The following is a 26,463-nucleotide window of genomic DNA, read 5'->3' as shown; positions in this document are numbered from 1 at the left end:
CCCCTGAAAGCCCAAGTCAAGCAGCAGCTGGGCTGCAGGAGTCCGTCCTCAGAGCCACACGGGGCAAGGGCGGGGGCGTCGCGAACACAGACAGAGCCAGGGTCAGCCATAGACACATCTCTATATTTATATATTAGACGGGTCAGGGAGGTGGCAGGGGCGCCGGGCTCTCCATGCCCCCCAGCTCCACTTCCGCTCACCACACACAGAAGCAGCGAGGGCACTCGAAGTGACAGCTTTGACAGGGAGGGGATTCGGCCCCGCCCGGCTCCTCAGGGATGCTAGCCCTTGAGACTAAGGAATGTTCCTTCAGGGAAACTAGGGTGGGGTTTGAATGAGATGAGGGGGGCAGGCATGGCCCTGAGTCCCTACTCAGTGCCCCCCACCCTCCACCTCTGCCCTTCAGCAGGTTGGGGCAGCCAGAGCCCTTCCATTCCAGAACTGCCAGAGACTGGGACGCTGGGGAAGGTAAGGGCGCAGCAGCAGCAGCGGGAGATTGAACTGGGGCCACCTGAGCCCCCGAGGCCCCGTGGGGAGGGCGGGTGGGGAGGAGGAGGCCTTGGCGTGCCTGAAGCTGGAGGCCTCAGCAAAGGAGAGAGGTGGCCAGGCCCATGCTCCACCCCGGCCTGGGCTGCCAAGGTCTGGGCTGGGCACAGTGTCCATTTTCTAACAGTCCGGCGGGAGAGGGGCAGGCAGGAGGCAGGTCCTAAAGAGAGAAGCAGGCAGAAGAAGAGTCGTTAGCATCCCCCGGGCAGACCCACTGGAGCCCTGACCTCAACATCTCTCATTCACCCTCACAGCTGGATAGGCTGGGTCTCAGTTTCCTTATCTGTAAATAGAAATAATAATAGTATCTAGCTCGAGGTACTGCTGTAAGATTAAAGGAATTAATACATGTAAACCTCTTAGAACAATGCTTAGGGCTTTATGCTTTCATTATTAGAACTGTCTCGGCCCGGCGCAGTGGCTCACGCCTATAATCCCAGCACTTTGAGAAGCCAAGGTATTGGGTTGCTTGAGCCCAGGAGTTTGAGACTGGCCTGGGCAACATAGCAAGACCCCAGCTCCACCAAAAAAAAAAAAAAAAAAAAAAAAAAAATTAGCTGGTTGCAATGGCTCGTCCAGCTAGCTGGGAGGATCCCTTGCACCCAGGAGTTTTGAGGCTGCAGTGAGCTATGATTGCGCCACTGCATTCCAGCCTGGGTGACAGAGTGAGACACTGTCTCAAAAAAACAAAACCAAAAAAAAGATAAATAGAACTGACTCCAGGAAACTGAGGCACAGAGAGGTGAGGTGCCTTGCCCAATATCACACAGCACTTACTAAGTGGCACAGCTGGAGTTTGAGCCCAGGTGTGCATGCCTTCTTTCTATCAGGCCACACCTGGCTGAAGACAGGAAGAAACCGGAGGAGGCAAGGAGGCAGCGTGGGTGGGGGCAGGCCCAGCGGGGTCCCCACAGCTATGTGAACTGCTGATCTGGCAGCAGGTGTGAGGAGGCCTGGCAATCTGGGTCAGGCTGGGCGCTGCTGGGCCCCTCCCAAAGCAATCATGGCCCCACCTGCTTCTGCCACACCCAGAGCTGAAGCCTGGCTCAGGTCCTCACCTGGGTGACAGAGGCCCTCAGTGACCTCTTGCCTCTTTGCCAGTTCTGTTCCCAGAAGGAGATTAGAATGGCTTCTGGGGCTGGAGAATGCAAGGTGTTGACAGGCAGAGACATTTGGGGCTGGAGGACTGGGTGGGCCACGAGTCTGGGCAGCCCTTGGACATTTTTTTTTTTTTTTTTTGAGATGGAGTCTTGCTCTGTAGTCCAGGCTGGAGTGCAGTGGTGCAATCTCGGCTCACTGCAACCTCTGCCTCCTGGGTTCAAGCAATTCTCCTGCCTCAGCCTCCCGAGTAGCTGGGATTATAGGCACGTGCCACCACACCCAGCTAATTTTTGTATTCTTTACAGTAGAGACGGGGTTTCACCATGTTGGCCAGGCTGGTTTCGACTCTTGACCTTGTGATCCACCCACCTCGGGCTCCCGAAGTGCTGGGATTACAGGCATGAGCCACTGTGCCCAGCCCCCTTTTTTTTTTTTTTTTTAAGACAGAGTCTCATTGTTGCCCAGGCTGGAGTACAGTGGTGCAACCTCCGCCTCCCGGGTTCGAGCAGTCCTCCCACCACAGCCTCCTGAGTAGCTGGGACTAGAAGCGCATGCCTCTGTGCCCGGCTAATTTTTGTATTTTTAGTAGAGACAGGGTTTCACCACGTTGGCCAGGCTGGTCTCGAACTGCTGACCTCAGGTGATCACTTGCCTCAGCCTCCCAAAGTGCTGGGATTACCAGAGTGACCCACTGTGCCCGGCTAATTTTTGTATTTTTAGTATAGATGGGATTTCGCCATGCAGGCCAGGCTGGTCTCAAACTCCTGACCCTCAGGTGATCTACTCTTCTCAGTCTCAGTCTCCCAAAGTGCTGGGATTCCAGGCATGAGCCACCGCACCCAGCCCCCTGGGCACTTCTGTTGTCACCAGACACATTGACCATGCGTGCGGGGTAAGCTTGCTGCTGTATGGAGGCATGTACAGATAGATACAAATATAGATATTTAGTATCAAGGTGTCCGTGTGTGGGCCATGGAAACACTCACCAGGCCCCAGGGTGCAGAGATGTCTGTCTGGGCTAGGGGGCCTCCAGCACTCCGGGCTGGAAGCGTGCTGTCTCCTGGAAGATGAGCTCCTTCAGCCGCTCCTTAGGTAGGTCGTCCAGCTCCATGGCGAAGGTGAAGGGCTCCTCGGCCACTGGCTGGGGTGGCAGAGACAGCAAGTCTCAGGCCTGGCATGGGGGATGCCTATGTGCCCCCCTGCCCCCAGCCCCACTGCTGCTGGGGACTGGCCCACCTCATCCGTCGGGTCATAGTACTGCTCCAGGTAGGGGTGAGCCAGCGCTTCCTCCACTGTGATCCGTTTATTGGGGTTAAAGGTTAACATCCGGTCCAGCAGGTCAAGGGCTATGGAAGGGCAGGAGTCAGGGGTCACAGGGAAGACTGGAGGAGCTCCCAGAAGCATTGCTTTGCCTGTCTCCTCCAGCGGCTGCTGGGCTCACACACCCTCCACGACACCCAGGTTTATCCCACACCCACCCTCATGTCTCTCGAACCTTTGGAGTCTGACTTGGGGAAAAGCTTGGCCCAAGCCACCTTGGTCTTGGAGGGCAGAGACTGTAGGTAGTTTCGGGCCTTCATGTTGATGATACAATTCAGGTCCTCCTGGGATGGGGAGCCCAGGATGCCTGTGGATAAGGAGGTGACTTGGTAAATGATCACCTCTTTCTTTCTGGGAACAGAAAAGGCAACAAGGCAAGAACAAGACCCCCCAGCCCAGCAACCCATGCCAATCCCTCAGTCACCTCCTAGTCATTAGCACAGTGGTGCTGAGCAAGGGGGCTGGATTCAGGCAGACTGAGGCTCAAATCCTAGGTCTGGTGCCTCCTCAGGTGTGGGACTTAGCCTTGCTTTTCCCATCTATCCAATGGGGATAATATCTATACCTCACTGAGATACCATGAGATGCTGGAAGCGCCCCACACGTGGTGGTATCCCTGACTTGGACTCTTGAGAAATCTCACCTCGGAAAAACTAATCATCCCCCACTCAGCCAGCCAGGCCTCCTCACCCAGAATGTGGTTGAGCTGATCCAGGTAGTGCTTGCCGGGGAAGATGGGCCGGTTAGAGAGCATCTCAGCCAGAATGCAGCCCACAGACCAGATGTCGATGGACTTGGTATAGCCCTGGGGGAGAGGAGGAAGTGGTGAGCTCCTGGGCCAGCCTCATCCTGCTGTCTGCGTCAGGCCACCACCTCCAAGTTAGATCCAACACCAGGCAGAAGGCAGAGGCCTGGAGGGCTCAATGCTCAGCTTCCTTGTAGAGCCCAAGGCCCAGAGGGTAGAATTCTTGTGTCATGGGGGTCAGTGTCTGGCTCAGAGGTAGCTCCAGGGCTTCCTGGGAACTGGTCCGCTCCTTTCAGGAGTAGGCAGCCCCTCCTACCTTGGAGTTCAGCATGATCTCTGGGGCCCGGTACCAGCGCGTAGCCACATACTCCGTCAGGAAGCCGGTGTGGTCATGCTCAGGATCGGCAATCCGGGCCAGGCCGAAATCGCAAATCTGGAATCAGACCTAGCTGCTAAGCTCGGCGCTCAAGGCCTCTGCAGCCTAAGCAGTCACGCCCCCTTGTCTTTGCCTCCACTGTTCCCCTTGCTTGCAATGTTCTCCTGCCCAAGGCTGCTTCTACTGGTCACCTGGAAGCCCCAGACCCTGGGGGAGGAGGGGACAGGTGCCCAACCCTCTGACCTTAAGGTCGCAGGTGGTGTTGATGAGCAGGTTGGAGGGCTTTAGATCTCGGTGGAGCACGTTGGCGGAGTGGATGTATTTGAGGCCCCGCAGGATCTGGTAGAGGAAGTAGCAGATATGGTCATTGCTCAGCTGCTGGCTTTTCAGCAACTTGTACAGGTCAGTCTCCATCAGGTCCTGCACAATGTAGCTGAGGATGGTTCCGGAGACCCCCCGGCCAGGGGGCAGCGGGAGGCACTTGGTTAAGGAAAACAGGCTCTGAAGGCGAGGCTGCACACCTCCTCCAGCCAGGGCCCCTGGGACTCAACAGATCTGTCAACCTGCACCACCAACTGGGCAAGCTGCTGCCATTACCCAGCAGCAGGGCTCTGAGCCTCTGTCGCATCACAGTTGCTGATCCTGAGCAAGGGGCTTCACTTCTGTGGCCTCAGTTTCCCTACCGGGGAAACGGGGATAATAATAAACTGTGGGAGGCAGGAGAACTTCAGTTAAGAGCAGCAACTTGGGCCAGGAGTGGTGGCTCACGCCTGTAATCCCAGCACTTTGGGAGGCTGAGGCTGGAGGATTGCTTGAGGCCAGGAGTTTGAGACCACCAGCCTGGGCAACATGGCAAAACCTTGTCTCTACTAAAAATACCAAAATTAACTGGGCACGGCTGCATGTGCCTGTAATCCCAGCTACTCAGGAGGCTGCAGCACGAGAATCACTTGAACCCAGGAGGCAGATGTTGCAGTGAGCCAAGATTGTGTCACTGCACTCCAGCCTGGATGACAGAGTGAGCCTCTGTCTCAAAAATAAACAAACAAAAAAAACCAAAAAAACTACAAAAAGAGCAGCAACTCTGGAGTTAACCCATGGATGTCGGAAATCTCTTCTCTACTACTCACTGGCTTTAGGATCTCAACCTGTCTGTGCCTCAACTTTCTCATCTGGTATGTAGGGGAAATAATGTTTTTTTGTTTGTTTGTTTTCTTGTTGTGGAGATGGGCTCTTGCTATGTTGCCCAGGCAGGTCTTGAACTCATGGGTTCAAGTGTTCCTTCCACCTCGGCCTCCCAAAGTGCTGGAAATTACAGGTGCGAGGCATGAAATAATGGTTCTTTTGAGGGTGGTTGTGAAGACTAGATGAGATGGCGCATGTAAAGCTGTCAGCCCAGTGCTTGGCAAGTTGTGAGTGCTAGGCAAACATGAACTATTATTACTAATATCAGTGCCTGAGTCACATGGCTGTTGAGGGAGTTAAATGAGATAATGTATGAACACCATCTGGCATGCAATAAATGTTTGCTTAAAAATAAATGCCTGCCTTATGGGAATGGTTTGTGCAAGAAAAATGAGGAGACACTCCCAACAGCACACTCCCACTCAAAGGAGAGTGCTTGGCCATACCTCAGAAGATGGAGGAGTAAAATGTCTTTTTCTATTTGAAGATAAAACAAAGCTTATGCGTAAATAAATAAATAAATCCACAAATGCCGTTTGGCTTGTGGCTGGAAAAATAAGTCAGGGCTGTCTTTTAGAATCTGCCTTGAGGCCAGGCATGGTGGCTCACGCCTGTAATCCCAGCTCTTCAGGAGGCCAAGGTGGGTTGATGACCTGAGGTCAGGAGTTCCAGGCCAGCCTGGCCAACAGGGCGAAACCCCGCATCTACTGAAAATACAAAAATTAGCCAGGCGTGGTGGCAGGCGCCTGTAGTCCCAGCTACTTGGAAGGCTGAGGCAGGAGAATAGCTTGAACCTGGGAGGTGGAGGTTGCCGTGAGCTGAGATTGAGCCACTGCACTCCAGCCTGGGCGACAGAGGGAGACTCCATCTAAAAACAAACAAACAAACAAAAAACAAAGAAAACAAGAATCTGCCTTGAAAGGGTCTTCAGAGAATATGTGGACCAGCCCTACTGTTTTAGGGCTGGGGAGGCCCAGCGAGACGCAGTGACTTGCTTCAGATCACACAGCGAGCTGGGGGTGAGCACGGAGATTTCCTGTCCACAGTTTGTGGTGGGGGTTGCAGACACCTCAGTACAAATCCCCGCTTTTGGGTGGAGGGCTGGGACTGAGAGTGGGTGGGTGGGGCAGGGAAGAAGTGACAGATGTCATAAGTTGCTAAGGAGAGCGAGACAGGAAGTGGACAGCAAACTAGGAAAGCAGTATTGGGGGAGGACGACCAAGGCTAGGCTGTCCCTCCCTGGGCAAGGTGCAAGTCCACAGGTGATTAGGGTGCAGCTCTGAGTGAGAAGTCCTAAGAAGAAGGACAAGTTCCCATCTGGGGGAGGAGAGGAGGAAACAGCAACAGAAACACTTGATTTTAGGTTTTCTGGGCCTTAGCTTCCTCATCTTTTTTTTTTTTTGACAGGGTCACGCTCTGTCCCCCAGGCTGGAGTGCAGTAGCATAATCATAGCTCACTGCAGCCTCGAACTCCTAAGCTCAAGCCATCCTCCTGCCTCAGCCTCCCAAGTAGCTGGGACTATAGTCATGCACCACCAAACCTGGATGATTTTTAAATTTTTTGTAGAGGTGGGGTCTCACTATGCTGCCCAGGCTGGTCTTGAACTCCTGGCTTCCAGTGATCCTCTGGTCTTGGCCTCCCAAAGTGTTAGGACTACAGATGTGAGCCATTGCACTCCATCCCACATCTTTGAAATGAAGCTGAAAAGCCCATCTCATAGGGCAGTTGGGAGGTGTAATAGAAAAAAAAAAAAGCATGGGGCATGTATAGTACCTGACACACAGCAGGCCCTCAAGAAAAGCAGTTTTTTGTTTTTGTTTAGTTTTGAGACAGAGTCTCGCTCTTTCACCCAGGCTGGAGTGCAGTGGCACGATCTTGGCTCACTGCAACCTCCGCCTCTTGGGTTCAAGCGATTCTCCAGCCTCTGCCTCCCAAGTAACTGGGATTACAGGCTTGCGCCACCATGCCCCACTAATTTTTTTGTATTTTTAGTAGAGATGGGGTTTAACCATGTTGGCCAGGCTGGTCTCCAACTCCTGACCTCAGGTAATCTGCCCACCTCAGCCTCCCAAAGTGCTGGGATTACAGGCGTGAGCTACCACGCCCAGCTGACTGTTTTCTTTCTCCCTGTCTCCCTTCCAGTCTGGGGAAGGAGGAAAGAGAGAAAGAATCATCCATTCCTTAGCAAGAAGTGACTGTGGGCAGAGGCTGGGTCATGTCTCAGAACTGCCGATGTCAGAAGACACCACTCCCATAGAGACCATCCTGCCTAGCCCTCCCTCCTGGGGCACAGAGCAGAGAACCGACTTGCTCAAGGCCATACTGCCCGGCGGCTGCAGGCCTGGGTTCATCAGAGGTCTCCAAGTCCTGTTACACTGTGGCTTCTCCTCTGCAGGAAAGTTTATTTTACTGGGTTTGTTTTGGAGGGTGGTGGGTAAGATGGAAACAGAAAGCAAGCAACGGGTCCCTGCGAGGCCGTGCCTGACCAGCCAACTGGCCAAGGTGAAGGATACACATCCCTCATGGCTTCCAGGGTGGACGCCCGCAGAATGTCTCGGATGCCGATGACATTCTCATGGCGGAAGCGCAGCAGGATCTGGATCTCCCGGAGCGTGCGCTGGCAGTAGGTCTGATGCTCGAAGGGGCTGATCTTCTTGATGGCCACGCGAGTCTTGCGCACGTGGTCATAGGCCGAGCTGAGGGGACCGGAGAGAGGCTGCTGCTGTGGCCTTACAAAGGGGGAGTCCGGGCCTGGTGGCCCCACCCAGGCCTTGGCAGGGAGGGGAGAGAGCAGGAGCTGGCTCTGGTCAAATCATAAACAATGCTGGTTCCTTCCTGCTGTGGAGGCCTGGGATCTCCAGAGAGAAAGCTGGGGACCAGCCAGGCGGCCCTTCGGTGACTTTACAAACAGAGGAAGAGACTGACTGCTCACTGACTTCCCCTCTCCTCAATCCCCTTCCATTCTACTGGCCCTGAACCCTTCGCCCCCATTCCCAGGAAAGGCTCCTTAACCCAAGACAGGTCCGGGGGTGCAGATGCTGGGGACACACCATGGGGCAAATACTGGGAAGGTGGCAGCCAGGGGAGGAGCAGCAGAGAATGGACAGGGCAGGGGAGGGTCCCAGGGTGAGGGATCCGGGCAGCGGGGCTGTCCCAGAGGAGCACACGGTGGGGCCGGGGGGCACTCACAGACCCCTCCCAAAACATGTAGGTGGCACTCCTGGCCCCCTCATCTCTCTCTGGGCCCCTGGTGGTGGTGGTGCCCAGGGCCAAAGCCCTGCCCCACCCTGAGCTCGGCTCTTCTCCCCCAGGCTCTCTGGCACTGCCTCACAGGGGGAATCCAAGACACCCTTTCCCCCAAAACGGGCCCTCCACTGCCTCTTCACTAAGGATGTCGCCTCCCCGAGAGTACTCATCCTCTGGGCCTCGCCCCGTGTCACTAGGGTCCCCGCGGGCCCCCACATGCACTCAGATGCCCCTCCCGTCATTACAGAAGGGTGGACTCAAAGCCTCCAAGCCCTCTCCCCTGAGGACGTAGGCAGCGCCCCCTCCCCCAGAAAGCACTCAGGGGCCCCCTCCCTGGGACGCTCCCGATCATCCCGAGTCTCCTGCCTCCTCGGGACGCTCCGCGTCTCCACGTCCCGGAAAGCGCTCGGCGCCTCCTCCTCCTCTCCCGCGAAGCCCCCTCCCCTGAGGGCGCCCCCTCCCCCGGAACGCCCCCTCACCTGACCATGCCGTACGCGCCCTCGCCGATGTACTGCAACTGCGTGTAGCGCGGGCCCACGTCGAACGGCTGCCCCTTCACCATCTCCACCTCCCCCGGGACCCCCGGGCCGACCCCCTCGGTTCTACGGGGCTCCCCGCCCCCGCCCCCCTGAGCCGCCGCCGCCGCCGCCGCCGCCATCTCCACTCCTCCCCTCCCACCGCCCTCCTCCCCACGGCAGCCCCGCCCGAGGCCCCGCCCCTTCCCGCCCGCCTGTCACCCGCAGGGCCGCGCGCGCCAGGCCCCGCCCCTGCCTCGGCCCCGCGCGGGCCTGGAGCCGTCACATGACCCGCCGCGCGCGCGCCCGCCCTTCTCGCCGCAGGTTCGGGGGCCTTGGGTCCCCGCGGGCTCCGCGGCCTCCAGGTCACCGGGAGGCTCGGCAGCGCCGCCTCGGAGACTGTCCTCACCCTCCCCTCGATGGCGAAGCGGCCAGGGCGTGACCTACCAGAGCCACCTAGCCAGTGTGTGCGGCAGCCCACCAGAACCTGGGCCCGGGATCACCCCAGGTTACAAATAATGTTCTAATAAATGGACCAAATTTTACAGATGGGGAATCTGAGAGTTAGGTTTACTAACTTGGGTAAGGTCACTAGTAATGACAGCTGAGACTCAAAATGATGTCTTCTGACACAGAGACTCTTTCTAATTCCATGCCTCTCAGAGTCCTAGGCTGTTTTTATTTTATTTTAGAGACAGGGTCTCTTTCTGTCGTCCAGGCTGGAGTGCAGTGGTGCAATAATTGCTGACTGCAGCCTCAACCTCCCTGGGGTCAAATGATCCTCCCACCTTAGCCTCCCAAAGAGCTGGGACTACGAGTGCGCGCCACCGCACCCTGCTAATTAAAAAAAAAATTTGGAGGCTGGGCACGGTGGCTCACGCCTGTAATCCCAGCACTTTGGGAGGCCGAGGTGGGCAGATCACTTGAGGACAGGAGTTTGAGACCAGCCTGACCAACATGGTGAAACCCTGTCTCTACTAAACATACAAAAATTAGCTGGGCGTGGTGGCAGGGGCCTGTAATCCCAGCTATTCAGGAGGCTGAGGCAGGAGAGTTGCTTGAACCCAAGAGGTGGAGGTTGCAGTAAGCCAAGATCGCACCACTGCACTCCAGCCTGGGTGACAGAGCGAGACTCCATCTCAAAAAAAAAAGAAAATATAATTTTTTTTTGGTAGATACTGGGTCTTGCTATGTTGCCTGGGCTGGTCTGAAACTACCGACTTCACAGGATCCTCCCACCTCGGCCTCCCAAAGCTCTGGGATCACACCTGTCCATCTCAGACTGTTACAACTGAAGAAGGGGCCCTCGGAGATCATCCAGCCCATCCCCCTCATTTCACAGCAAAGACGTGAGCTGGAAGCTTCACAAAAACACACAGTTCCCAGGCTTCAGTAAGTAATCATGTAGTGGGTTGTTTTTTTTTCTGTCCCTGAGAAGCTGGGAGTAGGTCCTTGGATGCATTACAGATCAAGAGACAAAATGGAACAGTAATTATGATTCTGAAATTGCTCATAATTAGATCCACAGCCAGGCAGTCTCACTCAGATTAATGAGACTGAGTTTCTGATTCCCAGTGGCCCATAGGTCAGTGAGGGTTCAAGAGGTGCTAATTAGATCAATGAGTTTTTTTAGTTATTCATTTGATAAAGCATTGCATGGCACTGTGTGCAAAGCTCTGAGCTAGGTACTGTGGCTGATAAAGGATTACTATATAGTATGAATCTGTGTTTAAGAGAAAGAACCCCCCAGAGCCTGATTGCCTGGGATAGAATCCGATCTTTGTTCAAGTTGAATGATGAAGAATAAGAAAAAGAAGAAAAAAAGAATCCCATCCTTGCCACTTATTTACCCTGTATTACCCTGGGCAAATTACCTACTGGCTTCTTGGTGGAGGCCTCTAATCTATTGAAGAGATAAAATACACACTCCAAGCTATTGAAGAGATAAAATATATAAATCAATTTAGGCCCCAGTGCAGTGGCTCACTCCCAGTGCTTTGTCTGGGAGGCCGACCCAGGAGGATCACTTGAGCCCAGGAATTTGAGGCTTCAGTGAGCTATGATTGCACCACTGCATTCCAGCCAGGGTGACAGAGTGAGACCCTGTCTGTATTTCTTTTTCTTCCTCTTTCTCTTTTAATAATATTGATACCCTGTCTCTAAAATAATAAATAAACAGGCCAAGTGTGGGAGCTCACACTGGTAATTCTAGCACTTTGAGAGGTCAAGGCAGGAGGATCCCTTGAGACCAAGAGTTTGAGACCACCCTGAGCAGCATAGGAAGACTCCATCTCTACAAAAAGACAAAAATTAGCTGTGCGTGGTGGTGCATGCCTGTGGTCCTGACTACTCCAGAGGTGGGGGAATCGCTTGAGCCCCAGGAGGTCAAGGCTGCTGTGAGCTATGATTGCAACATGGCACTCCAGCCTGGGCAACAGAGGGAGACACTGTCTCTACAATAATTTTTTTTTTAAAGGGAGTTTCGCTCTTATTGCCCAGGCTGGAGTGCAATGGCGCCGATCTCGGCTCACTGCAACCTCTGCCTCCCAGGTTCAACTGATTCTCCTGCCTCAGCCTCCCGAGTAGCTGGGATTACAGGCACCCACTACCACGCCTGGCTACTTTTTGTATTTTTAGTAGAGATGAGGTTTCACCATGGCCAGGCTGGTCTCAAACTCCTGACCTCGTGATCTGCCCTCCTCGGCCTCCCAAAGTGTTGAGATTACAGGCGTGAGCCACTGCAATGGGCCAAAAAATTTTTTTAAAAAAGAAAAAGTAGGCCGGGCATGGTGGCTCACACTTGTAATCCTAGCACTTTTGGAGGCCAAGGCAGGTGAGTCACCTGAGGTCAGGAGTTCATGACCAGCCTGACCAACATGGTGAAACCCCGTCTCTACTAAAAATATAAAAATTAGCCGGGCGTGGTGGCACGTGCCTGTAATCCAAGCTACTTGAGAGGCTGAGGCAGGAGAATCGCTTGAACCCGAGAGGAGGAATTTGCAGTGAGCTGAGATTGCACCACTTCACTCCAGCCTGGGCGACAGAGCAAAACTCCGTCTCAGAAACAAAAAACGAAGAGAAAAAGTAGCGTTGCAGAGGGTCGGGACTGAAGAAAGGCATGAAGGAGAAGGATCGGGGTAAGCTGAGGCATAGAGGCCGAAGCATAACTTGTCCAGCGTGGCTGCAGTAAAACAATGATGAGGTTTCAGCCTGGAGAGGTAGGTTGGGGCCAGATTAGGAAGGCTCTGGATTCTGGCAAGGAGTTTGGATGTTACTCAGTAAGCAGTAAAAACCCTAGAGGGACTTTTGCCAGATCATTTTGCAACTGCGGGAGAATATAGTGACTCAGAGAAAAACACCATGGAGTTCAGCATGGAGCCAGGTTTGCTGAGTGAGAGTGAGTTTCCCAGCATAGGAAAGGCTGGTGTATCAGAGCCGCAAGCTGCCACCTCCTGCTGCTGGAAGCTCAGTTAGAGTGTGACCGAGATTCCCCTCTAGTGACTGAGGTTGGCATTTCCTTGGAGGACTGGACTGGGATTTGTTCTGGTTCATAGACGCATATTCAACTAATGTAGACTTGCCATCTCTTCTGTGCCAGGCACTTTTGTTTTGTTTTGTTTTGTTTTTTTTGAGACGGAGTCTTGCTCTATCGCCCAGGCTGGAGTGCAAGCTCACTGCAACCCCTACCTCCTGGGTTCAAGTCATTCTCCTGCCTCAGCCTCCCAAGTAGCTAGGATTACAGGCGCCAGCCACCACGCCCGGCTAATTTTTGTATTTTTAGTAGAGATGAGGTTTCACCCTGTTGGCCAGGCTGGTCTCAAACTCTTGACTTCAGGTGATCCACCCGCATCGGCCTCCCAGAGTGCTGAGATTACGGCACCTGACTTGCCAGGCACTTTTATGTACACTACCTCCTGTAATCCTCACAGCAGCCATATGAAGTAGATACTATTAACATTTAACTGGAAAATGATGCTGGCTGGTCGTGGTGGCTCACCTCTGTGATTCCAGCACTTTGGGAGGCTGAGGCAGGCTGATTGCTTGAGCCCCAGCAGCTGGAGACCAGCCTGGGCAACATAGTGAGATCCCATCTCTACTAAAAATACAAAAATGAGCTGGGTGTGGTGGCGTGCGTCCGTAATCCCAGCTACTTGGGAGGCTGAGGCGGGAGGATCAGTTGAGCCCAGGAGGTTGAGGCTGCAGTGAGCTATGATGGTGCCACTGCACTCCAGCCTGGGTGACAGAGTGAGAGTCCCTGCCCACCACCCCCCCCCCCAAAAGAAAAGGGAGAGACTGCAAGCTCCGCCTCCCGGGTTCACGCCATTCTCCTGCCTCAACCTCCCGAGTAGCTGGGACTATAGACGCCCGCCACCACGCCCGGCTAATTTTTTGTATTTTTAGTAGAGATGGGGTTTCACTGTGTTAGCCAGGATGGTCTCGATCTCCTGACCTCGTGATCCGCCTGCCTCGGCCTCCCAAAGTGCTAGGAGTACAGGCGTGAGCCACTGCGCCCAGCAGAATTATTTTTCTAGTACAGGGTCTTGCTCTGTTGCCCAGGCTGGAATGGAGTGCAGTGGCAAGATCATAGGTCACTGCAGGCTCGAACTCTTAGGCTCAACTGATCCTGCCACCACACCTAGCACACACAACCACGCCTAGCTAATTTTTTTTTTTTTTTGAAACAGAGTCTCGCTCTGTTGCCCAGGCTGGAGTGCAATGATGTAATCTCGGTTCACTGCAACCTCTGCCTCCTGGGTCTCCTGCCTCAGCCTCCTGAGTAGCTGGGACTACATGTGCGTGCCACCATGCCTGGCTAATTTTTTGTATTTTTATTAGACGGGGGTTTCACTGTGTTAGCCAGGATGGTCTCTATCTCCTGACCTCGTGATCCTCCCACCTCGGCCTCCCAAAGTGCTGAGATTACAGGTGTGAGCCACTGCACCCAGCATTTTTTTTTTTTTTTTTGAGATGGAGTCTCCCTCTGTGCCCAGGCTGGAGTGCAGTGGCACAATCTCGGCTCACCTTGACCTCTACTTCCCAGGTTCAAGCGATTCTCCTGCCTCAGCCTTACAAGTAGCTGGGAATACCAGCACACATCACCACTCCTGGCTAATTTTTATATGTTTAGTAAAGATGGGGTTTCACCATGTTGTCCATGCAGGTTTTGAACTCCTGACCTCAAGTGATCTGCCCACTTTGGCCTCCCAAAGTGCTGGGATTACTGGTGTGAGCCACCGTGCCTGGCTTGGCTAATTTTTAGAATGTTTGTAGAGAAGGGTTCTAGCTAATGTTGCCCAGTCTGGTCTCAAATTTCTAGGCTCAAGTGATCCTCTCACCTCGGCCTTTCAGAGTGCTAGGATTACAGTCGTGAGCCACTTCGGCTGGCTCCAGATTAAATCTTAAACCAGTTCTTAGCTTTTTGTGATTTTCAAGGTCTGGCACTGTTTTTTTTCTTTCTTTCTTTCTTTCTTTTTTTTTTTTTTTGAGACAGTGTCATGCTGTGTCGCCCAGGCTGGAGGTGCAGTGGTGCGGTCATGGCTCACTGCAACCTCTGCCTCCCAAGCTCAAATGATCCCCCCACCTCAACTCCTGAGTAGCTGGGACCACAAGCATGTGTCACCACGCCCAGCTAATTTTAGTATTTTTGGTAGAGACGGGGTTTCACCGTGTTGCCCAGGCTGGTCTCAAGTGATCCGCCCACCTTGGCCTCCCAAAGTGCTGGGATTACAGGCATGAGCCACCATGCCTGGCCTGAAATAGTTATGTATTCTTCTTCTTAGTAGTAGTATTTTGGTCTTTCATGACCTTAGACTTTTGAAGATTACAGGTCAGTTATTTTGTAGAATGTCCCTCAGTTTGGGTTTGTGTGATATTTCCTTGTGATTCTCATGTCACTTTGCCTTTACTATTGTATTGTATCGAGACGAGGTTCACCATGTTACCCAGGCTAGTCTTGAACTCCTGGTCTCAAGTGATCTGCCCGCCTTGGCCTCCCATCATGCTGGGATTACAGTGAGCCACTGCGCCTGGCCTTTCTTTTCTTTTCATTTCTTTCCTTTTTTTGAGACAGGGTCTCACTCTGTTGCCCAGGCTAGAGTGCAGTGGCATGATCATAGCTCACTGCAGTCTCAACTTCCCAGACTCAAATGATCCCCCTTCCTCAGCCTCCCAAGCGGCTGGCACTACAGGTACACAACACCACATCTGGCTAATTCTTTTTGTATTTTTATTAGAGATGGTTTCACCAGGTTGGCCAGGCTGGTCTCGAACTCCTGACCTCAAGTGATCCACCTGCCTTGGCCTCCCAAAGTGAGAGCCACTGCGCCTGGCCTAATTTTTTTAATTTTTTGTAGACATGACAGTCTGGCTATGTTGCCCAGGCTGGTTCTTTTTTTTTCCCCTGAGACAGAGTCTTACCCTGTCGCCCAGGCTGGAGAGCAGTGGCTCGATCTCAACTCACTGCAACCTCTGCCTCCTGGGTTCAAGCAATCCTCCTGCCTCAGCCTCTCGAGTAGCTGGGATTACAGGTGCCCGCCACCACGCCTGGCTAATTTTTGTATTTTTAGTAGAGATGGGGTTTCACCATGTTGGCCAGGCTGGTCTCAAACTCCTGACCTCGTGATCCGCCTGCCTCGGCCTCCCAAAGTGCTGGGATTACAGGCGTGAGCCACCGCGCCTGGCCCCAGGCTGGTGTTAACTAGGTTCCTTTCTGTCTGTCTCCTTCCTCCTCAGATATGCCTAAAACATGGCCCTGATGAGGTTGTAGTAGGCAGGAATCTTTCAGTAACAAGTCTTCAAAGACCCAATTCAAAAGGACTCAAGCAAGAAAGGAGGTGCATTGGCTTACTGACTGTGAAGACACAGTTGGCTCCACAGACTCAAACAGTATCATTAGGACTTTGATCCCTCCCTTAGCTCAACTTTCTTCTGAGTTGGTTCCATTCTTAGCCACCCCCTCCTCTCAGAGTAGCCAGATGGCAGCTAGTACTTGCAGATTCGTGTCTGGTTTTTTCAGTAACTCCAGCAAGGGAAAGCTCTTCTCTCTCTGTCTCTCTTTCTCCCTGTCTTTGTCCCTTGTAATGCAAGGCCCAGATTTGACTCTTATTGGTTACTAGTTTTTTTGAGACAGAGTCTCCCTCTGTCACCCAGGCTGGAGTGCAGTGGTGCGATCTTAGTTCACTGCAACCTCCACCTTCTGGGTTCGAGCGATTTTCCTGTCTCAACCTCCCAAGTAGCTGGGATTACAGGCACCTGCCACCATGCCCGGCTAATTTTTGTATTTTTAGTAGAGACAGGGTTTTGCCATGTGGGCCATGCTGGTCTCAAATTCCTGGCCTCAAGCGATCCACTCACCTCAGCCTCCGAAAGTGCTTTGATAACAGGCATGAGCCACCATGCCTGGCCAGTTACTAGTTTTGTTTGAAGCCTGTGCAAATCTTTCAACCTGAATCAGTGTGGAATTGGGGATTTAGTTATGTCTACTGGCATGACATAAAGTAGGCTGGGGAAGGGATGGTTTTCCCAAGGAAAATTCGGGCACCACCATCCCCAGAAAGTGCTGAGCAGAAAGTTACGGCAGTGTCTATTATAATATATATATTTTTAATTCCTCCCCCCACATTTTTTTTTTTTTTTTTTTTTTTTTAAGGCAAGGTCTTGCTCTGTCCCCTAGGCTGGAGTCCAGTGGCACCATCGTGGCTCACTGTAGACTCGACCACCCAGGCTCAGGCAGTTCTCCAGCTTCAGCCTCCCAAGTAGCTAGAACTGCAGGCACACAACACCACGTCCAGCTAATTTCTGTATTTTTTTTGTGTATATATATAGTTTGTTTGTTTGTTTTGTAGAGATGGGGATTTTGTTTGTTTGTTTGTTTGTTTTGTAGAGATGGGGTTTTGGCATGTTGCCCAGGCTGGTCTCAAGCTCCTGGGCTTGAGACCAGTCCTCCCCACCAGCCTCCCAAAGTGCTGGGATTGCGGGTGTGAGCCACTGCTCCTGGCCTAATTCCTCTCATTAACTACCAAATGAAGTCCACCACCCCTGGCTAATTTTAAAAAATTATTTAGGAGATAGGGGTCTCTCTGTGTTGCTCAGGCTGGTCTCGAACTCATGGCCTGAAGCAATCATCTTGTTTCACCCTCCCAAGTAGCTGGGATTATAGATGCAAGCCACCGTGTTCAGTTTAGATTGTACAATTTCTTTTCTTTTCTTTTTTCTTTTTTTTTTTTGTTTGTTTGAGATGGAGTTTTGTTCTTGTTGCATAGGCTGGAGTGCAATGGCACGATCTTGGCTCATGGCAACCTCTGGCTCCCGAGTTCAAGTAATTCTCCTGCTTCAGCCTCCCGAGTAGCTGGGATTACAGGTATGCACCACCACGCCCGGCTAATTTTTTGTATTTTGTTTTAGTAGAGATGGGGTTTCTTCATGTTGGTCAGGCTGATCTTGAACTCCCGACCTCAGCTGATCCGCCTGCCTCGGCCTCCCAAAGTGCTGAGATTACAGGCGTGAGCCACCGCGCCCGGCTAGATTGTACAGTATCTTGAGGGCCATTATGCTGGTGTCCTCCCTTTGAAGCCCTCTTATATTTTGTTGGTGCAAAAGTAATTGTGGGGTGGGCATGGTGGCTCACGCCTGTAATCCCAGCACTTTGGGAGGCCAAGGTGGGGTGGATTACTTGAAGTCAGGAGTTCAAGACCAGCCTTACCAACGTGGTGAAACCCTGTCTCTACTAAAAATACAAAATTAGCTGGGCAGACTAGTTTCCTAGACGGGGTTTCACCATGTTGTCCAGGCTGATCTTGAACTCCTGACCTCGTGATCCGCCCACCTCGGCCTCCCAAAGCGCTGGGATTACAGCCAGCCACTGTGAGCCACCGGACCCGGCCTTATTTTTTATTTTATCTTTTTTAGAGACAGGATCTTGTTCTGTCACCTAGGCTGGAGTGCAGTGACCTGATCATAGCTCACTGCAGCCTCGAACTCTTGGGCTTAAGTGATCCTCCCACCTCAGCCTCCTGAGTAGCTGGGACTACAGGGGTGGTGGTATGTGCCTGTAGTCCCAAACCAGTCTGAAAAGATAGATTTGGGGGCCAGGCGCAGTGGTGATGCACATCTGTAGTCCCAGCTACAGGACTGAGGCAGGAGAGTTCCTTGAGCCTAGGATTTTTGTTTTGTTTTGTTTTTTTGAGACGGAATCTTGCTCTGTTGCCCAGGCTGGAGTGCAGTGGTGAGATCTCTCGGCTAACTGCAAGCTCCGCCTCCCAGGTTCACGCTATTCTCCTGCCTCAGCCTCCTCAGTAGCTGGGATTACAGACGCCCGCCACCACGCCCGGCTACTTTTTTGTATTTTTAGTAAAGACGGGGTTTCACCGTGTTAGCCAGGATGGTCTCGATCTCCAACCTCGTGATCCGCCTGCTTCGGCCTCCCAAAGTGCTGGTATTACAGGCGTGAGCCACCGCACCTGGCATGAGCCTAGGAGTTCAAGGCTGCAGTGAGCTCTGATTGTGCCACTGCACTTCAGCCTGTGTGACAGAGCAAGACCTACAAAAAACAAACAAAACCCGAAACAGAATCACATGTAACACACTGCTGTGGACTGATTGGTTGACAAAAGTGTAGTGATCAGAGGCTGGCAGGAACGTCACCGTGTATTTCTGCTAGGAGCAATGTTCAGTATTCTCTAATTCGTTGTTTGTGGGGAATATAACCACCACAGAGGCAAGCATCAGCTTTGAATGTATCATCCCACCACCTGCTGGCTTCCGTTGTTTCTGATGAGAAATCAACTGTCAATCTCATTGGAGTTTCCTTGTACGCGATGAGTTGTTTTTCTCTTGCTGCTTCCAAGAGTCTCTTTTTGTCTTGTTTATTTATTTATTTATCTATTTATTTTGAGATGGAGTTTCACTTTTGTTGCCCAGGCTGAGTGCAATGGCACAATCTCAGCTCACTGCAACCTCTGCCTTCTGGGTTCAAGCAATTCTCCTGCCTCAGCCTCCTGAGTAGCCAGAACTACAGGTGTGCGCCACCATGCCCAGCTAATATTTGTATTTTTTTTTTTTTTTTGAGATGGAGTCTTACTCTGTCACCCAGGCTAGAGTGCAGTGGCGTGATCTTGGCTCACTGCAAACTCTGCTTCCCTGGTCCAAGCGATTCTCCTGCCTCAGTAGCTAGGATTACAGGCGCATGCCACCACACCTGGCTAATTTTTTATTTTTAGTAGAGGCAGGGTTTCGCCATGTTGGCCAGGCTGGTCACAAACTCCTGACCTCAGGTGATCCATCCACCTTGGCCTCCCAAAGTGCTGGGATTACAGGTGTGAACCGCTGCACCCAACCTAATTTTTGTATTTTTGGTAGAGTGGGGTGTCACCATGTTGGCCAGGCTGGTCTCGAACTCCTGACCTCAGGTGATCCACCTGCCTCGGCCTCCCAAAGGGCTGGGATTACAGGTGTGAGCCACCATGCCTGGCCCTCAGGGTCTCTTTTTTTATGAACTGTCTGTCCCACTGGGCAAAGCCTCTGAGCCCCTATTTTGGACACTGGTGGAGCAGTAGCCTCTGGTTTTCGTGGCTTGCCCCTCCTAGCATGGGATCTCTGTTCTACGAGCAAGCTGGGAGGAGTGTGATTATGGTCCCAGTATTCTTGGACTGTCACCGATGGTAGAGCCTTCATTCTATGGTGTGGGCGAGTGCTGGGTGGAGGAGAAGAGTGCCCTATTTCTTTACCATGTTCACCAGAAATGTAGCCTCTTCAATTTGGAGTTGGAGGGGATGAAAAATGGTGGCAGCATGCTCCTGCTGGTGAGATATGGTAAGCCTTGATTGGCAGCTGAGGGGAGAGGGAGCTTGTCTTCTTGGCCACATCTACTCAGAGAGCAGTTTCCTTCCAGCTGAACTGTGGGGGGAGGGCAGTCAGGAGATAGTTGGTCCTCCTGGCTTAAATGCCACAGGTGGCTTGGCACAGTGGCTCATAATGTTACAGGTAGATAAACAGGCATGAGCAGGGCTGGAGAGGGCTCTTCCCCACCCACCAGGAATGTCAAGTGATGGTTCAACAATGATCACATTGCCTCTCTAAATGTTGTTAATAATTTGGCAGCCAGCGCCAGAGAGAGAGACAAGCTCCTGATGGTCCACAGCTGTTACATTAGAGTGTTAATTGAATGCAGACACCAGGGAGAAGCAATTTCCTGGACATGTGCATTAAGAGACAAAATAGTCCAGGCACGGTGGCTCACACCTGTAATCCCAGCAATTTGGGAGACTGAGGCGGGCGGATCACCTGACGTCAGAAGTTCAAGACCAGTCTGGCCAATGTGGTGAAACCCCCGTCTCTACTAAAAATACAAAATTAGCCAAGCGTGGTGTCGGGTGCCTGATATCCCAGCTACTCAGGAGACTGAAGGAGGAGAATTGCTTGAACCCGGGAGGTGGAGGTTGCAGTGAGCTGAGATCAGGCCGCTACACTCCAGCCTGGGAAACAAGAGTGAAACTCTGTCTCAAAACAAACAAACAAACAAAAAAGAGACAAAATGATGGAGCATGAACTTCCGGGGTCAGACCATCGGAAAAGGGAAGAAAACCTCAGATAGGCATGCATACAACTTCCTGCACATACTGTGCATGCTCACCTTCCCAGGGTAAGGAGGGCACTGTGCATGCAGGCAGCCCATCCTAAGGAAAGAATCATGGGAAAGGGGCCAGCCTATAAAATCCTAGGATCAAGGTTGAACACACTTGACCTTGGTGCCCACTTGAGTCTCTTCCAAATGTACTTACCTTTCTTTCCCATTCTAAAGCCATTTAAAATAAACTTCCACTCCTGCTCTGAAACTTGCCTCGGTCTCTTTTTCTGCCTTATGCCCTGCGGTTCTTTCTTCCGTGGAGGCAAGAATTGAGGTTGCTGCAGACCCGTACAGATTTGTCACCGGTAACTTGGATAACCTTTCACTGATAACAATGCTTATAATCCCAGCACTTTGGGAGGCCAAGGTGGCAGGATAGCTTGAGCCCAGGAATTTGAGACCAGCGTGTGCAACATAGTGAAACCCCATCTCTACAAAATAATAATAATAAAAGTGATAAAATTCAATGCCACAGATTCTCCCTGTTCTTACTGAGTTTTAGTAGATTTTCTTGAATAAGAAAGTGAGCCAAGATTGCGCCACTGCACTCCAGCCTGGGCGACAAAGCAAGACTCCATCTCAATAAAAAATAAAATTAAATGTTTATTCATCTGTTATATGACATTAGGATAATTCCCAGAAACTTTATTTATTTTTAAATGGTTTTCACCAGCTTTGCTTGTTTTGCTGGGGAATAGATCCTCAAAGCTCTGGCACTGTCATCTTAGAGCTTTGATGTCCCCCAGTATATTAATCCATTCTTGTATTGCTATAAATACCTAAGCCTGGATAATTTATAAAGGCAAGAGGTTTAATTGGCTCATGGTTCTGCAGGTTGTACAGGGAACATGATGCTGGCATCTGCTTGGCTTCTGGGGAGGCCTCAGGAAACTTACAATCATGGTGGAAGGTGAAGGGAGAACAGGCACGTCACATGGCAAGAGCAGGAGCAAGAGAGCAAGGGAAGAGGCACCACACACTTTACTTATTTTATTTTTATCCATTTATTTTGAAATGGAATCTCACTTTGTCACCCAGGCTGGAGTGCAGTGGCACTATCTCAGCTCACTGCAGCCTCCATCTCTTGGATTCAAGTGATTCTCTTGCCTCAGCCTCCTGAGTAGTTGGGACTACAGGCACACGCCACCACGACTGGCTTTTTTTTTTTTTTGACAGAGTTTTGCTCTTGTTGCCCAAGCTAGAGTGCAATGGCACCATCTTGGCTCACCACAACCTCCACCTCCCAGGTTCAGGCGATTCTCCCACCTCAGCTGCCAAGTAGCTGGGATTACAGGCATGCGCCACCACACCCGGCTACTTTTGTATTTTTAGTAGAGATGGGGTTTCTCCATGTTGATCAGGCTGGTCTCGAACTCTTGATCTCAGGTGATCCGCCCACCTCGGCCTCCCAAAGTGCTAGGATTACAGGCGTGAGCCACCGTGCCCGGCCAATTTATTTTTATTTATTTATTTTTTTTAGATGGAGTTTCGCTCTTGTTGCCTAGGCTGGAGTGCAATGGTGCCATCTCGGCTCACTGCAACCTCCGCCTCCTGGGTTCAAGCAATTCTCCTGCCTCAGCCTCCCTAGTAGCTAGGATTACAGGCATGCGCCACCTCACCTGGCTAATTTTGTATTTTTAGTAGAGATGGGGTTTCTCCATGTTGGTCAAGCTGGTTTCGAACTCCTGACCTCAGGTGATCCACCCTCCTTGGCCTCCCAAGTAGCTGGGATTACAGACGTGAGCCACCGCACCCGGCCTAATTTTTGTATTTTTAGTAGAGATGGGGGTTTCACCATGTTGCCCAGGCTGGTCTCGAACTCTGACCTCAAGTGATCTACCCACCTCGGCCTCCCAAAGTGCTGGGATTACAGGCGTGAGCCACTGTGCCCCGCCTTCACACACTTTTAAACAACCAGATCTCGTGAGTACTCACTCACTATCACAAGAATAGCACCAAACGGATGGTGCTAAACCATTCATGAGAAACCCCACCCCCATGATCCAATCACCTCCCACCAGGCCCCGCCTCCAACACTGGGGATTGCAATGCGACATGAGATTTGGGTAGGCACACAGTTCTAAACCACATCCCTCAGCTTTTCCTTTCAGGCTTTTGGGTTAGTCTATTGCTTCCTCCAACACCTGTCTACTACTTCAGACAGCCTCAAAGTTAAAAATCCTACCTGTTATCCAATGAAGTCTCCCTGAAAAAAAATCTTGCCTGTAAATGTTTCTGATGAATGCCTCCTGGGGAGAGGGCCTTTTGCACTGGGCCAGCTCCAGTGAGGTCAAATACAGATGGACTTGCAAGTGGAGTCTTCTAGGGAACCTCAAGACAGCTCCAGTAATGACAGTTCTTTGGAAACACAACTTTGAAAGAACTCCGGCTCCATTTTACTCCCTGGGGGGGCTGCCAGGTTGCACTGAGAATGTGGGCTGTTATTTTTCAAGGTTGCAACTGAGCTGGAGGGTGTGGGCTGGGACTAGGGCAATTTTTATTATTTATTTATGTTACCTTTTTTTTTTGAGACAGGGTCTTGCTCTGTCGCCCAGGTTGGAGTGCAGTGGCACAATCTCTTCTCACTGCAGTCTCCACCTCCTGGGTTCAAGTGGTTCTTCTGCCTCAGCCTCCCAAGTAGCTGTGATTACAGGTGCACACCACCATGCCTGGCTAACTTTTGTATTTTTGGTAGAGATGGGGTTTCACCATGTTGGCCAGGCTGGTTTCAAACTCCTGAGCTCAAGTGATCCACCTGCCTTGGCCTCCCAAAGTGCTGGGATTACAGGTGCTCAAGCCACCTTCCCCAGCCATTTTTAAAATTTCTTCAAAGCCACAAGAAGATTTGCCTATCCCCGGTACTTTCCCCATTTTCTAAAATTTCTCAAAGGTGGTCTTCAGTGGTTCCAAAACTTTATCTATAGAGACTTTCAGCATTTCGAGGGGTGGACTGCATCCAAATCTGGGGTCTTGAACATTTCAGTTGAGTTAGTGTCCTATTATCATTCTTCACTTCTTTGGGGCTTCAATTTCCACTGAAGTGTGGACCTAAAAGCATTTTAATCTTGAGTGTCATTCTCTTTATAGAAAACACAGGCTGGGCGCGGTGGCTCACGCCTGTAATCCCAGTACTTTGGGAGGCTGAGGCAGGCAGATCACGAAGTCAAGAGATTGAGACCATCCTGGACAACATGGTGAAACCCTGCCTCTACTAAAAATACAAAAATTAGCTGGGCGTAGTGGCGCACACCTGTAGTCCCAGCTACTCAGGAGGCTGAAGCAGGAGAATTGCTTGAAACCAGGAGGCAGAGAGGTTGCAGTGAGCCGAGATCATGCCACTGCACTCCAGCCTGGTGACAGAGCGAAAATCCATCTCAAAAAAAAAAAAAAAAAAAGAGAAAACACAAACCAGGCTGGGCACAGTGGCTCATTCCTGTAATCCCAGGACTTTAGGAGGCTGAGACAGGTGAATCCTTGAGCCCAGGAGTTTTTTCTTTTCTTTTTCTTCCTTTTTTTTTTTTTTTTTTTTTGAGATGGAGTCTTACTCTGTCGCCCAGGCTGGAGTGCAGTAGTGCGATCTCGGCTCACTGCAACCTCCGCCTCCCAGGTTCAAGTGATTCTCCTGTCTCGTCTCAGCCTCCCGAGTAGCTGGGACTACAAGCGCATGCCACCACGCCCAACTAATTTTTTGTATTTTTAGTAGAGACGAGGTTTCACCATGTTAGCCAGGATGGTCTTGATCTCCTGACCTCATGATCCGCTCGCCTCGGCCTCCCAAAGTGCTGGGATTACAGGCGTGAGCCATGACACCCAGCCACGTTTTTTTCTTTTCTTTCTTTCTTTCTTTCTTTTTTTTCCTAAGACGGAGTCTCGTTCTGTTGCCCAGGCTGGAGTGTAATGGTGGGAACTCAACTCACTGAGGCCTCTGTCTCCTAAATTCAAGCAATTCTTGTGCTTCAGCCTCCCGAGTAGCTGGGATTATAGGTGCGTGCCACCACACCCGGCTAATTTTTGTAGAGACAGGGTTTAGTAGAGACAGGGTTTCACCATCTTGGCCAGGCTGGTTGAACTCCTGACCTCCAGTGATCCGCTCACTTCGGCCTCCCAAAGTGCTGGGATTACAGGCATGAGCCACTGTGCCAGGCCGAGCCAAGAGTTCAAAACTAGCCTGGGCAACATAGGAAGACTCCAGCTCTATAAATAAATAAATAAGCTGAGCATGGCAGTGCATGCCTGTAGTCCCAGCTACTTGGGAGGCTGAAGTGAGAGGATCCCTGGAGCCTGGAAGGTGGAGGCTGCAGTGAGCTATGATTGCACCACTGCACTCCAGCCTGGGGAACAGAGCGAGAGAGTCTGTCTCAAAAAAAAGAAAAAAGAGAAACTAAATGAAAGTGGAGAGCTTCTGCTTCCTCTTGGTCATCTGTTCGTATTACAACATCTACCCTAAGCAATGGGCCTATTTCTTCCTTTTTCTTGCTGCAGATATAGCTATCAAAGACCTTTTTGTTGTCTATAGCGTGTTTTGTAATCTCAGCTCATTCCAAGTTACAGCCATCCCGACACTGTTCTCATAGGTTTATGCCCAGCTTTTGTGTTTATCTCTGGGTTACGCGGCTCTTCTTACATCTTCTTTTATTACAGAACTTCCTGTGCAGCCGCTTTGGCTCCTATAAATGCTATTCCGATTGCCTCTTCATCAGGACCCAAAAGAGATGAAGGAGTGGCTGGTTTTTTGGGGAGGCGGGAGGAGGTTGGATATTCTTGAAATGATAAATAAAATGATACATATTAGTTCAGTATTGGAACACAGATAAATATTTAGCACATGCAATGAGATAATTGTTCATTAATTTAGCATCCTATGATTAATTTAGCACCCTAATAGTCATAGGCATTGTCTTGTTCACCTCAAGTACATTAATACACAATTACATACTGCTTTTTCCCTTAGCTTTCATTTATTTACGACTGTGTGGTAAACGATCCTAAAATTTAGTGGCATGAAACAACCACCTCTTAAAATTTTTTTTCAAATGCTCATTGATTCTGTGGGTGGAGTTTGGGAAGGGTAAAGTGGGAAAAGCTATACTCTGCTCTGTGATGTCTGAGCCTCAGCCTCAGATGGGGTGACCCGAACAGCCAACGGTAACTCTAACGGACGGGGAGGGAACAGCCGGGGCTGGGGATCCGCTTCGCAGGTGGCTGCTTTAGTCACATGCCTGTTGCCTGCCCTGCAGTGGCAGGAGGGTAGGCTCAGGCCCAGAGGGGACTGAAAACCACACAGCCTGTGTGTAAGGGGGCAACCCATATGCGAAAATGCAGTTGGACTTTTTTTTTTTTTGAGACAAGAGTCTCACTGTCACCCTGGCTGGAGTGCAGTGGTGCGATCTCAACTCACTGCAAGCTCTGCCTCCTGGGTTCAAGTGATTTTCCTGCCTTAGCCTCCGAGTAGCTGGCATTACAGGCTCCCACCACCACACCTGGCTAATTTTTGTATTTTTAGTAGAGATGGGGTTTCACCATGTTGGCCAGGATGGTCTCCAACTCCTGCCCTCAGGGGATCCACCTGCCAAAGTGCTGGGATTATAGGTGTGAGCCACCACACCAGGCCTTTTCTTTTCTTTTTTTCTGAGGTAGGGTCTCAGTCCATCACCCAGGCTGGAGGGCAGTGGTGCAATCTCAGCTCACTTCTGTCTCTACCTCGGGCTCAAGCGATCCTCCCATCTCAGCCTCTCAACTACGGGTGTGCGCCACTATGCCTGTCTAACTTTTTTTTTTTTTTTTTTTGAAAAAGAGCTTCGCTCT

The 26,463-nt window shown here is 51.3% G+C and overlaps 1 protein-coding gene and 1 long non-coding RNA gene across 2 annotated transcripts; one reads left to right on the top strand and one right to left on the bottom strand.

Annotated features, from left to right (window-relative positions):
• Positions 1-102: 102 nt before the first annotated feature.
• Positions 103-9,197, bottom strand: MAPK3 (mitogen-activated protein kinase 3). Its single transcript, XM_054454485.2, has 9 exons — positions 9,000-9,197; positions 7,788-7,970; positions 4,332-4,521; positions 4,029-4,145; positions 3,658-3,772; positions 3,143-3,274; positions 2,884-2,993; positions 2,634-2,788; positions 103-706 (listed from the first exon to the last, which is right to left on the bottom strand). The coding sequence occupies exons 1-8, from the start codon at positions 9,176-9,178 to the stop codon at positions 2,666-2,668; spliced, it is 1,149 nt and encodes a 382-aa protein (XP_054310460.1). The 5' UTR covers positions 9,179-9,197; the 3' UTR covers positions 103-706; positions 2,634-2,665.
• A 126-nt stretch (positions 9,198-9,323) lies between these two features.
• On the top strand, positions 9,324-17,442 carry LOC134738529 (uncharacterized). The gene is made up of 3 exons (XR_010124280.1): positions 9,324-9,543; positions 10,264-10,427; positions 17,297-17,442. It is a non-coding gene; the product is annotated as an uncharacterized LOC134738529 (long non-coding RNA).
• The last annotated feature ends 9,021 nt before the right edge of the window (positions 17,443-26,463 follow it).

Source organism: Pongo pygmaeus, chromosome 18 (assembly GCF_028885625.2).
Source record: "Pongo pygmaeus isolate AG05252 chromosome 18, NHGRI_mPonPyg2-v2.0_pri, whole genome shotgun sequence".
NCBI lineage: Eukaryota > Metazoa > Chordata > Mammalia > Primates > Hominidae > Pongo > Pongo pygmaeus.
This window is presented reverse-complemented; position numbering and strand designations above follow the sequence as displayed.